We start from the raw sequence: 12,506 nt of genomic DNA, 5'->3' as shown, positions 1-12,506 counted from the left end.
GTTTTAGAAAAGACAGAGGAACCAGAGATCAAATTGCCAACATCCGCTGGATCATGGAAAAAGCAAGAGAGTTCCAGAAAAACATCTACTTCTGCTTTATTGACTATGCCAGAGCCTTTGACTGTGTGGATCACAATAAACTGGAAAATTCTTCAAGAGATGGGAATACCAGATCACCTGACCTGCCTCTTGAGGAACCTGTATGCAGGTCAGGAAGCAACAGTTAGAACTGGACATGGAACAACAGACTGGTTCCAAATAGGAAAAGGAGTACATCAAGGCTGTATATTGTCACCCTGCTTATTTAACTTATATGCAGAGTACGTCATGAGAAATGCTGGGCTGGAAGAAGCACAAGCTGGAATCAAGATTGCCAGGAGAAATATCAATAACCTCAGATATGCAGATGACACCACCCTTTTGGGAGAAAGTGAAGAACTAAAGAACCTCTTGACGAAGGTGAAAGAGGAGAGTGAAAAAGTTGGCTTAAAGCTCAACTTTCAGAAAACTAAGATCATGGCATCTGGTCCCATCACTTCATGACAAGTAGATGGGGAAACAGTGGCTGACTTTATTTTTTTGGGCTGCAAAATCACTGCAGATGGTGACTGCAGCCATGAAATTAAAAGACGCTTATTCCTTGGAAGGAAAGTTATGACCAACCTAGACTGCATATTGAAAAGCAGAGACATTACTTTGCCAACAAAGGTCTGTCTAGTCAAGGCTATGGTTTTTCCAGTGGTCATGTATGGATGTGAGAGTTGGACTATAAAGAAAGCTGAGTGCCAAAGAATTGATGCTTCTGAACTGTGGTGTTGGAGAAGACTTTTTTTTTTTTAGTTCTACCATTTTATTGCTACCAACCCATCATCCTCCACCCTCATGCACACATGCTCAGTCATGTAACCCCATGGACTGCAGCCCGCCAGGCTCCTCTGTCTATGGACTTTTCCAGGCAAGAATACTGGAGTGGGTTGCCATTTCCTTCTGGAGAAGACTCTTGAGAGTCCCTTGGACTGCAAGGAGATCCAACCAGTCCATCCTAAAGGAAATCAGTCCTGAATATTCATTGGAAGGACTGATGCTGAAGCTGAAACTCCAATACTTTGGCCACCTGATGCAGAGAGCTGACTCCTTGGAAAAGACCCTGGTGCTGGGAAAGATTGAGGGCAGGAGGAGATGGGGACGACAGAGGATGAGATGGTTGAATGGCATCATCAACTTGATGGACATGGGTTTCAGTGAACTCCGGGAATTGGTGATGGACAGGGAGGCCTGGCGTGCTGCAGTTCGTGGGGTCGCAAAGAGTCAGACACGACTGAGCGACTGAACTGAAATTGAATCACACAGATCAAGAATTGGTCCATTGCCCAGACTTTACAAAGTCCCACCTAGCTCAGTCTCTGCACATCAGTGCTGCTGTCCAAGAATGCAAGTCATACATCGCATTTTAAGTTCCCTAGCAGCTACACGAAAAATGTAAAAAGAAAGAAGTAAAATTAATTTTGGCTATACATTTCACTTAACCTAGCAGATCCAAAATAATATTTCAACCACTGTAAACATCATATATGTTACTACTGAAATATAGTTCCTCATCTTATGAAAATTCTAAATGGAGTCTACGACATGCAGGGCAGCCAGACTAAATGCTCAGTAGCCACATGCGGCCAGTGGCTTATGAACTGGATGGTACAGATGGAGACCCTTATCTCATTTTATGTAAATATCAAATATCTTTTGCATTTTAGTGTAGTTGAATTTTCCAGCAATGTGTTACCATGCAAAAAGAGGCCTGAGGGGATTTGGGTGTTGGGGTTTTTTTTGGCCATGCTGCATAGCTTGTGGAATCTCAGTTCCCCAACCAGGGATTGAGTCAGGGCCACAGCAGTGAAAGTCCAGAATTCTAACCACTGGGTCACCTGGGAATTCCTGAGGTTTGAGTCTACTTTTTTCCCTGAACTTAACCATGAGTTGTTCACCAATTTGGAAAGTGATGTCATCTGTCAGTACAGCACACTTGAATCAGCTGTGTTTGTTATTAATAGTTGTTGTCTTCATGGTCATCTTCCCTGGTGGCTCAGCTGGTAAAGAATCCTGCCTGCAATGCAGGAGACCCCAGTTCGATTCCTGGATCGGGAAGATCCACTGGAGAAGGGAAAGGCTACCCACTCCAGCATTCTGGCCTGGAGAACTCCATGGACTGTATAGTCCATGGGGTGGCAGAGTCGGACACGACTGAGCGACTTCCACTTTCATGGTCATCCTACCTCTGTGCACAGGCAGTGCGTACTTCAGTGTTCTGCCATGTTGCTTCCCAGTTTATCTGCGTCTAAGCATCTACTTACTGAGACACACTTTTCTTTCTTGTATTTATTACAGTTGAACATTATGTTGACTTTGCAAAATTATGTGTGTAGGTGGCTTATGCTATGTATACATTTCTTATCAGGTACTTACTATAGGAGATCTTTAGATATATTCAAGCAGTATTAAACTATTGCAAATCATGTAAATACCGGTCACGAGTAAAGATGTAAAAAGTACTAGTTATTAAAAGGAATGTCGGGCCCCTGTGCTGGAGGCAGGGAAAAGCCGAAGCAGGGCCCTGACTTAGGTCTAAAGTGCCTCTCTGGAAGCCGAATAGAAACCCAAACCAGTCTCGATTGTTGGGGTGGAGAAACGGGACAGATAATTTGCTTTACTCACTTTTTTATGTGGAAGTCGCACCAAAATGTCCCTGATTCTAGAAAACTGGGTGATGCCTTCAGATTATTTTCCAAGGTAAAGGCCTTCCCAGAAAATATCCCCTAGTATGTCAGTGAAGTGAGCTGTTAGTTGCTCAGTCGTATCTGACTCTTTGCGACCCCACCAACTATAGTCCGCCAGGCTCCTCTGTCCATGGGATTCTCCAGGCAAGAATACTGGAGTGGATTGCCATTCCCTTCTCCAGGGGATCTTCCCACTCCATGGATTAAACCCAGGTCTCCTGCATAGCAGGCAGATTCTTTACCTTTGAGCTACGGGGAAGCCTACTATGTAAAGTAACTTTAAAACAATTTATTTTACTTTTGGATGCCCTTTGCAGTTTACGGGATCTTAGTTCCTCGGCCCAGGATCCAACCCATGCCCCCTGCAGTGGAAGTGTGGAGTCCTGTCCACTGGACCACCAGGGAGTTCCTGAAAATAATGGCATTTTTAAATGCCATTTTTTCTTACTCATCTTGGAATCCGTTTCCTGGTCTTAAACTGATTATATCTACCAGCATCTTATAAGTTTTCTGCTCTGAGAATTTCCCTCTTAAAGCTGGGTGGAGCAGTTAATAGTTCATCTGAAGACCCAGAGTATCATACAGTGAAATCACTAAGCCTCTTATACAACATGTGGCAGAATAATTGTATTTTATGCCTTTTTTACATTTTTCTTTTTTTTAAAGATTTTTTGATTTGGAACATTAAAAAAAAAATACTTTATTGAATTTGTTACAATACTCCTTCTATTTTATATTTTGGTTCTTTGTCCCTGGAGGCTTGTGTGATCTTAGCTCCCCGACCTGGGATCGAACCTGCACCCCCTGCATTGGAAGGTGAAGTCATAACCACTGGACCACCAGGGAAATCTCTACATTTTTCTTAATGGCAGTAAAAACAAAAGGACATGACCTCTTAATATAGATGTAGTAACCAACAGGGAAAAATGAAAATTTATTTTTAGGGTATTACGAGTATAAATTCCAAATTTCCATGACCCTCTAACTCTGTTTTATAGTCTGTCTTACCCTAAAGTGAGAGGCCAGTTTAAACGGAGACCATCTGCTTGACCCCAGGGCCCCACAGTAAGTGAGCAGCAGATATCTGTTGATGAAGTTGCTGTTGGTCTCGCCTCTTCCCTGCACACGCTGCGGGAATGAAAATGTCCACCCTTCACCCAGCGCTTTCTGTGGACCAGCCCTGTGCTGGCTGTTTGAATCCTTCAAGATGGGAGTTATTGTCCATATTTCACAGATGAGGGAAGATCTGATTTATGTTTCTACGTGCTCCAGAGGCAGGCCTGGGGATTATATATGCAGTCACTAACTAAATGTGGTTGAGCTAATTTAGGTTTTAAGCTCATCAAAACAATGGCCGATTCAGCAGCAGTATCCACAGGTTGGTGATCTCATTGGCTCCTCTGTGGGCCCTTATTCAACCAGCATTTGCTGAGCACCTGCCCCACACAGGGCCTGGGAGGCTTAGTGAAGCCCTTCTCGCTGTGTGATGTGAGCTGGGCCCAGGGGTGGGTAGGAAATCTTGCTCCCCAGATGACTGCTCCATATCCGAGGGCGAAGTTAGCTGCCAGAAAGCCCAGTCTTCGGTGAGCGAAGCCCCTGCGCAGGTGGTGGTCCTATGGCTTCTATGAGAAGCACCAGCTGCTGGCCTGGGCTCTCTTCTCCGCATTTAGAGGAATCAATCAGTCCAATCAAGCCTGTAGGCTTTAAAAGCCTGGACATTTCCAACACGCAGCTAAGGTTGAGGACCAGCGAACCTGCAGATGCTGGCCACTTGGACGACTGAACCAATTGCCTTCACATCCGGCCTGGAAGGACTTCCTTGAGAAGGCCTGGTTGCCTCCCTTGCTGCAGTCAGGGGCCTATTCGGGGACTGGCAGTGCCAGCTCCAGCACTCACCGCTAGGAGAACTTGGGAAGTTACACTGCCCTCTCACTGCCTCAGTTTCCTCGTCTGTACGATGGGGACATGAGAGTGCTCTCTTTATAGGCTTGTCAGAATTAGAAGTTAATTCACATAAAGCACTAGGTGCACAGTTAAGTGCTAGGGGAAGTGTTAGCTCTCGTCACAAACTACAGGCCAGACCTGAGACTCAAGTAAAGGGAGACAGCAGCCTTCCTTACTCCTCTCTGCTCACCTGAGAGACTTCAGCTGGACACAGATACTACTGCCTGGCGTGGGTGGGGCCTGTGGGCATGGACTCAGGCGTGCCGCCCTAGGCCTGATAGCTGACAACCATTCTTGGGGCCTGGGGCTTCCCAGGCGACACTAATGGTAAAGAACCTGCCTGCAGTGCCAGAGATGCAAGAGACCTGGGTTCAGTCCCGGGATCAGGAAGATGCCCTGGAGGAGGAAATCGCAACCCACTCCTGAAATTCCCATGGACAGAGGAGCCTGGCAGGCTACAGCAGAGTAGCCCATAGAGTCAAAGAGTCAGACACGACTGAGTGCACCCACAGACACACAGACCCATCCCCAGCCTCCATCCGCAGGTCCTACAGCCTACCCGAGTCACACAATCTCTTCTTCACACGTGTCACATTATTTTCTAGCTGTTTTTTCAAGCATTCTCTAAGCTGTTACTGTTTTGTTGGCTTGTTTCAGATTTATATAAATCCCAGGATGAATTGTGTATATTACCAAAGATTTAATGTCACATGTAATGTGAAAATTATCATAGCATACTTTACCTTAAAAAAAACTCTCGTAGATGTTTTCAATCTTTTCCTTACTCCGAACCATAAATGTATTTGTGTGTGTATATGTACGTCCAGATGAATGCCAACTTACAGTCCCATCAGCGTTGCATTAGAATACATAAAAAAATTTTTTTGGCCAAATCATGTGGCTTTCAGGATCTCGGATCTCCAACCAGAGATTGAACCTGGGCAACTGTAGTGAAAGCCTTAAATTGTAATCCCTTGGAATTCTAAACCTGGAATTCTAACTCCCAAAATATTTTTTAAAATTATTTTTTGAAAGAGTTGATTTACAATAATGTGTTAAAGGGTATAACATAGGGATTATTATTATTTTTTTTTTTTTTGGCTGAGCTACACAGCTTGTGGGATCTTAGTTCCCCGACCAGGGATCCAACTGGGGCCTGGCAGTGAAAGGACCAAGTCCTAACCACTGGACCACCAGGGAATTCCCACAATTCAGTATTTTTGCAGATCATTTTTCATAGGTTATGATAATAAAATGTATATAATTCCCTGTGCTATATGGTATATCCTTGTAGCTTACAGTAGTATCTGTTAATCCCATACCCGTTTGTCACTCCCCTTTCCCCCCTCCCATTTGGTAACCACAAGTTTATTTTCTATATTTGTGTGTCTGTTTCGTTTGGCCAGGCTGTGCAGCCTGCAGTGTGTGGGATCTTAGTTCCCCAATCATGGATTGAACCTAGGACCCCTGCAATGAGTGTGGAGTCCTAACCACTGGACTGCCAAGGAATTCCGTTCCTATTTTGTACATACATTCACTTGTATTATTTTTTAGATTTCACACATAAGTGATATCATATGGTATGTATCTTTCTCTACCTTATTTGACTAAGCATAATATTCTCCATGTCCATCCGTGTGGCTACAAATGGCAGTATTTCGTACTTTTTTATGGCAAGTATTTCCTGGTTGCGGAAGTAAGATCCATGTCTCAGGATAACTAAGCCTGAGAACCACACCTACTGAGTCTGTGCACTCTGGAGTCCTTGTGCCACAACTAGAGAGAAGCTCGTGTGCAGCAACAAAGATCCTGCATGCCACAACTAAGACCTGATGAAGCCAAATAAATATTAAAAAAACACAAGATCAGCATGGATACTTCTCCAAAGATGATGCAGCTTCCTTGGTGGCTCAGACGGTAAAGAATACACCTGCAATGTGGGAGAGACCTGGGCTCTATCCCTGTGTTGGGAAGATCCCCTGGAGGAGGGCATGGCAACCCACTCCAATATACTTGCCTGGAAAACCCCATGAACAGAGGAGCCTGGTAGGCTAGTCCATGGGGTCACAAAGAGTTGGAAACGACGGAACAACTAAGCACAGCACAGCAATAAACACAGGAGATGTTCAACATCATCAGTTATTAGGAAAATGCAAATCAAAGTTAAAAGGTACCACTTCACACCCACCAGGATGATTATGATAAAAAAGGCAGACAGTTACAGGTGGTGACAAGGATGTGAAGCTGGAAGCTTGCACATCGCTGGTGGGTATGTAAGATGGCGCAGATGCTTGGAAAACATTTTTGTGGCTCCCCAAAAGATTAAACACAGAGCCATCATATGATCCTGAACTTCTAGATATGTATCTAGGGGAAATAAAAATATATGTTCATAACAAAGCTTGTACATGAACGTTCACAGCTGAATTTTTAATAATGAAAAAGTGAAAACACCTCAAATGTGTGTTAATTGATGAGTGAATTAAACAGTGTGGTGTATCTACAAAATAGAGTATTACTTGGCAACGAACAGTAATAAGTACTAGGGAGATGAGCCGAGATGAAAGGGCAGGAAGACCTTGAGCTCGCGGCCTCTCCTGAGCACACCAAAATTACAGCTATTTACAGAATAGCCATTGAATAAAAAGACCAGAGCCTACCCAAAAAGATCTTCTACAATTAAAGGCATACAGAAGGAACCACAATGATGCGTTTTTTTAAAAAAAAAAAACATTTTATTTCTGATTAACCTCTCCACCTTTCCTGTGGAACGCACGACATGGCTGAGAACTGGAGCCAGGCTCCCATTTCTGCTGGAGCACCAAGAGCCAGAAGGTCCTCTGGCCTAACCGGCCTTTTCCAAGAAAAGTGTACTGTTTTAGATTCACGGTTCACAGCCTCTTCCCTTCACCTCCCCTTCCTCCTGTTCTAATGGAAAAGCCTGATCACGGGAGACCCCCACTCCAGCCAGGTCAGTAGTGGGACCACTGCCCAAGACACCCGAACATCCGAGTTTTCCTTAACAATCGACGGTGGAGGTGCCCGTCCGAGGAGGACAAGGAAAAGGCCCTTGCCCAGGTCCTTCGAGGTTGAACAAAACGCTAAAGGAGGCCTGGCTGCTGGCAACTCTTCAGGTGATTATTCCGAGGGAGAATACTCGTATCACCATATTTATGTCTGTAACATCGGTTTACTTAAGATACTACATAGGAATATACGTCCCCAACGTTTGCTCCAAATTCTCATTTAGCTTTTTTCCCCCATCAGAAACAATCTCTACATGTGAAACTTCCCAGGTGTGGACTCCTTGTTTTCTGCTGGTCTAGTTTAAACGCAGCGTCGGGTCCCTATTGATGTCGGATATGCATAAAAGGAGATGTAGGAACTATTGTATTATCTGGGAACACCTTTTTCCATGACTCGGTAAGTTGTATCCGACGCGCTGGTGAAGCCCGAGGGTAGAGCAGAGCCTGAGCAGGTCTGTCTGCAAGCAGCATCGGGGTCACCAGAGCTGGCCTGGGACAGTGGAAGGACCACCGGGGGCCGAGCCCCCCTCGGCCGGAGCCTGCCAGGCGGGGGGCTGCTGCGGAAGGCCAGGCAGTGTGCACCTCTGAGGTGAACTCACGCGGACCCACGGAAACACTGGTAGGATTTGAAGGAAGAAATGTGTTGTCACAGGCCCACCTTACACTGAGAAAATTCCCACGGGAGGCGAGGGAGAAAACGGCTTCCGGCCAACTCCCGACCCCACCACCACCGCAGGTCCTCCAGGCGGGATGGCAAGTTCTTGGAGTCCCGGCCCCACCCAGCACGGACGGGTGTCTTCACGCCGGGGGTCCTGCCCCTCAGCACCCAGCCCAAGGCGGTGTGGACCTGCGTCTTGACCCCCTCACATCACCTCGCACTAGAACGGACTCTGGGAAGACGGCGGCAAGCAACGTCACAGCAGGCCCTGAGAGAAATATTCCAGTGCCAGCCATGGTCACCGGACCCTCGGTCCCGGGAAGGCAAGGCACATCTTCCCCAGGTTCCCTAAAAAGTATGATGTTACCGTGAAAAAATGGTAGGAGAAAAGAGAGAAAAACCCGCTACCCACTTCCGGTGAGCGACCCTGTGCCCTCCTCGGTGGGCGTGGCCAACGTCCTGAGCCGCCAGCGCTGAGCGACCGCCTGGGGGGCGGGGCCAGGGGCGGGGTGGGGCGGAGTCCCGGCCACAACCACTGCCTCGCTCTCCAGCAAAGTTCAGCCTCTGTTAACTGTTTCCTGAACGTGAACAGCAGGTCTGGTCAGGAGGCAGAAGACCACCTGCTCTCTGGGAAGCCATCTGGCCAAGACCGTTAAGAAATCCTGACGCATTTCCAAGGGAAGCTCTGATGAGAGGGGCCTCGAAGAAACGCGGAAGGAGGGTCAGACTTTTTTCTGATACAGAACCACCGAGAAAGCGGGTCCGTGCTGCCAGCTTCAGCTCCTGGGAGAGGGGCGGTGGGTGGTGGGGGAATGACTGCATTTCCACGGGCCGCCCTCGCAGTGCAGTCCCTTGCTCCTGGCTACATCCTGCAGAGCTTCAGCGGGAAGTTCTCAGTGATGAGGTGGTCGGGGTGAAGCAGCACCACGATGTTCACCTCAAACTCTGGGGGAGAGAAAGGACAGACAGGCTCAACGCTCACCGACTCCGGAGGCGCAAACGCCAGCCCCACTAGGGCTCCGCTGAAATCTGGACAGAGAGGCAGCAGCTCCTGCCTTGGGAGCTGCACACCCTCCCAAGTTTCCAGGAGAAATCGGTATAGGTGGCTACCCGGGCGGGACTGCCTGAGTATATCCGTCTTCTCACCCCCGGACACTCTAAGGTCCCGCATTCTCAAATACTCTCTTGTCCTCTGTCTCTACTGCACAGAATCTCCTAGAATCCCATCCGCTCACAGGTGCACTGTGGCTTTCTTTTTAACCTGTCCTACCATACTGGGTGGACTAGCGGACCCCACGCTGGCCCACAGCCCACCGGCAGCACCCCAGGCCAGGCAAGAAACAGCACTTGGAAAAGAAGGCAAGCCATCTCCCAGCCATCCCTTTGCAGCCGGGTTTATTTGTCCATGACACCTGTTCAAACGTTCCTCTGCTACCTTCAGCAAACAGTAGTCTTTCTTCCCGCTTTCTAGGTGCTAAGGGTCAGCACGTGGATGACAGGGAAGGGGGTGCCTGAGGAGAGAGCCCCTGAAAAGAGAGAAGCCCAGGTCCCTCCCCAGTGTGAAGGGAAGGGGCTGGGGGCCGGCTCCTCCAGGGCCCCTCTGTGGCCAGAGTCCCAAGGACGGTGTCTCCGTGTGTGGCCGTCGCCTGGGCCCGGCACTGGCCAGGGCACGAGTGTGTACCGCAGTGGCTGCCGTGTTCCCTTCCTCTTTCTGATGGCTGTCACAGGCCGCAACACCCTCTGGGCTGCCCAGCCCCATCCTGCCCTAGTCTTCTCACCACCTTGCTGTCCTCCCTGGAGGGGACAGAGAGGAGGCCCGGCAGGCACAGAAGGCCCATGGCAGGACTGGTGCTGGCTTCCTCCCAGCGCGGAGGGCCATGGGCTCAGCTGGGGACAGCTGCGGGCCTGGCCGTGCCCAGGAAGTTCCCCAAGCTGGGCACCGTCGGAGTGAAGGGGCACACCCAGATGTGCGCCTAACTAAGGACGCGGGGCTCACCCTATTCCCCCTTGAGAACGGAACCTGACCTCCCAGCCATGAGACGGTGACCCCAGGGAAACGAGAGGCCGTGGTGCTCAATGATCACAGGCTACCTCCTTCCCTCGGGACCCCCTCAGCTGAAGGGGTGGTCACTGCACAAGCCCCCAAGCAAACAAAACATGAGCCACAAGGACAAAAGCACCACCAGTGTCTTGGCTGATGGGCTGAGGGCGTTATTTCTATGGAGGAATCATGGGCGCTACATTAAATGCTACATGGACGCTTTGTAAAGTCTGACAGAAATAAGGTGCAGACAGTACAGGTACCTAATGCATAGTGTAGCAGAAAAGAACAATTTTTGGATGTTTCTTAAAGTTTATGTAGCAAAACCAAGTTGAAAAATCGACAGATAAGCTCCTCCTCCTTAACTTAAAAATCGAAGGTGCAGCTGACCCTCGAACAACCAAGGTCAGGGAGGCTCCCACCCAGTCACACATCCACACGGAATTTACAGGCTGCCCCTTATTTGGCAATTTCACCACAACTGCAGTTCTCTATCTGCAGATTCAACCACAATACAAGGTGAAGGGAGAAAAAGCAGGATTGAAAAGTGCGTCTTAACGCGACTCAGATCTTGTGGTCCAAGTATCTGTCGTGCGATCACAGAAAACCACTGACTCCCCCTCAGCTGCCGGAGCCTCAGCCCTTGGGAAGATGACTGTTCACTGGGCTGTCACAGGTCTTGTGTCCCCATCAAATACCAGCCCATCAGAGGGCTGATCCGACCTCCCCACGAGCTTGGCTGGCTGGTCCCTGGCCAAGTTAGTGTCCTTCAGAGAGCATGTTGTCACGTGAGCAGCCCACGCTGTCTCCTGGGGGACGAAGCAAGTTCAACCCTGGGCGCCACCCAGCTGCTCTGCACGCATTTTTGTGCAGCAACCAAAGGGCTGGGTGCTCCGCGCTGCACCCGAGATCAGCAGACCAGCAGATCCACCCCCTCCCAGGGGCACCCTGAGGGCACGCACGTACCCACTTTGAAGTTGGTGGTCTCTAGCGTCGGGCAGGTGAATAGCCGGGGGAAGACCATGTAGATGGGGATGGAGAGGCCCCGACACACGTCCCCGTCGGCGATCTGAATGTTCTGAATCTCTGTGGCGTCGCGGGCGTAGCCTTCTGCACAGCCTGGAGCAGGGAGAGGGCATTGTGGGGTCAGGACACAGCGCACGTCCGTTCAGGCTGAGGCAGCAGCCAGTGACTCAGAGAAGGTGCATCAACAGGAGAGTCCCCTGCTGTCCCGCTGGCCCTGCAGGACCCTGGAGACGAGAGGCGAGCTCGTGGCTGTGGGCCGGGGGCAGCGGAGGGTCATGGGGCCTTACCGCACGTCTCCACGCGCACCAGCTGCAGCTCGATGCTTTTGATGGCGGCCTCTGAGCTCTCCACCACCAGCTCTCCCGTCAGTGGCTGTGTGATCACACAGTTGGTCGAGTTGAGATGTCCTCTGATGAGAAATTTGGGGAGCAAGGCCCTCTAAAACGAGACAAAACCAGACACGTCAGGAATGGGAGGTGCCGGGAGAAATGACTCGAGCCTTTCTGGTACAAAGAAGAACTGAACACAGAGTCTGGTAATTTACACAAAACTCACTGGGAGCCTGGCTGACAAAACTGGCAAAACTGGACAACAGCACTTAAAACAGTCTGAGTAACAGACTGAATGATCCAACGACTTATCGACAGACCTAAGGTACCTGACAAAGACCAGCTCTCTCGCCAAAGCAGCCTTCCTGCCTGCCTTAGGTCTGCACAACTCCGTCTGACCAAGCGCCATGATATGAGAATGTCTGAGGGACTTCCCCGGTGGCGCAGTGGGTAAGAATCCGCCTGTCAACACAGGGGACACGGGCTCGATCCCTGGTGCAGAAGGATTCCACATGCCGTGGAGCAACTAAGCCAGGGTGCCAGGACTATTGGGACCGCGCCGTAGAGCCCGCGCTCGGCAACCAGAGAAGTCACTGCGAGGAGGAGCTTGCGCACTGCAAGAGCGGCCCCTGCTTGCTGTAGCTTGAGAAAGCCCTCGCAAAGCAGTGAAGATCCAGCGCAGCCATAAATAAGTAACATTTTAAAAAATGT

General features: G+C 49.3%; 1 protein-coding gene across 3 annotated transcripts in view; it reads right to left on the bottom strand.

Annotated features, from left to right (window-relative positions):
* Positions 1-12,506, bottom strand: part of VPS26C (VPS26 endosomal protein sorting factor C) — a 69,460-nt gene that overhangs the window by 27,829 nt on the left and 29,125 nt on the right. For 2 of the 3 annotated variants that reach the window (XM_070377489.1, XM_070377494.1), the window contains exons 6-7: positions 11,754-11,904; positions 11,407-11,559 (exon numbers count right to left, since the gene is read on the bottom strand). In XM_070377489.1, the coding sequence (XP_070233590.1) occupies positions 11,407-11,559; positions 11,754-11,904 (304 nt within the window). Of the gene's footprint in view, positions 1-7,423; positions 9,345-11,406; positions 11,560-11,753; positions 11,905-12,506 lie in introns of those variants that run through there. The other variant, XM_005899544.2, reaches the window with a different exon arrangement.

The sequence above is a fragment of the Bos mutus genome, chromosome 1 (assembly GCF_027580195.1).
Source record: "Bos mutus isolate GX-2022 chromosome 1, NWIPB_WYAK_1.1, whole genome shotgun sequence".
NCBI lineage: Eukaryota > Metazoa > Chordata > Mammalia > Artiodactyla > Bovidae > Bos > Bos mutus.
The sequence above is the reverse complement of the archived record's forward strand: the minus strand, read 5'-3'. Positions and strand labels throughout refer to the sequence as shown.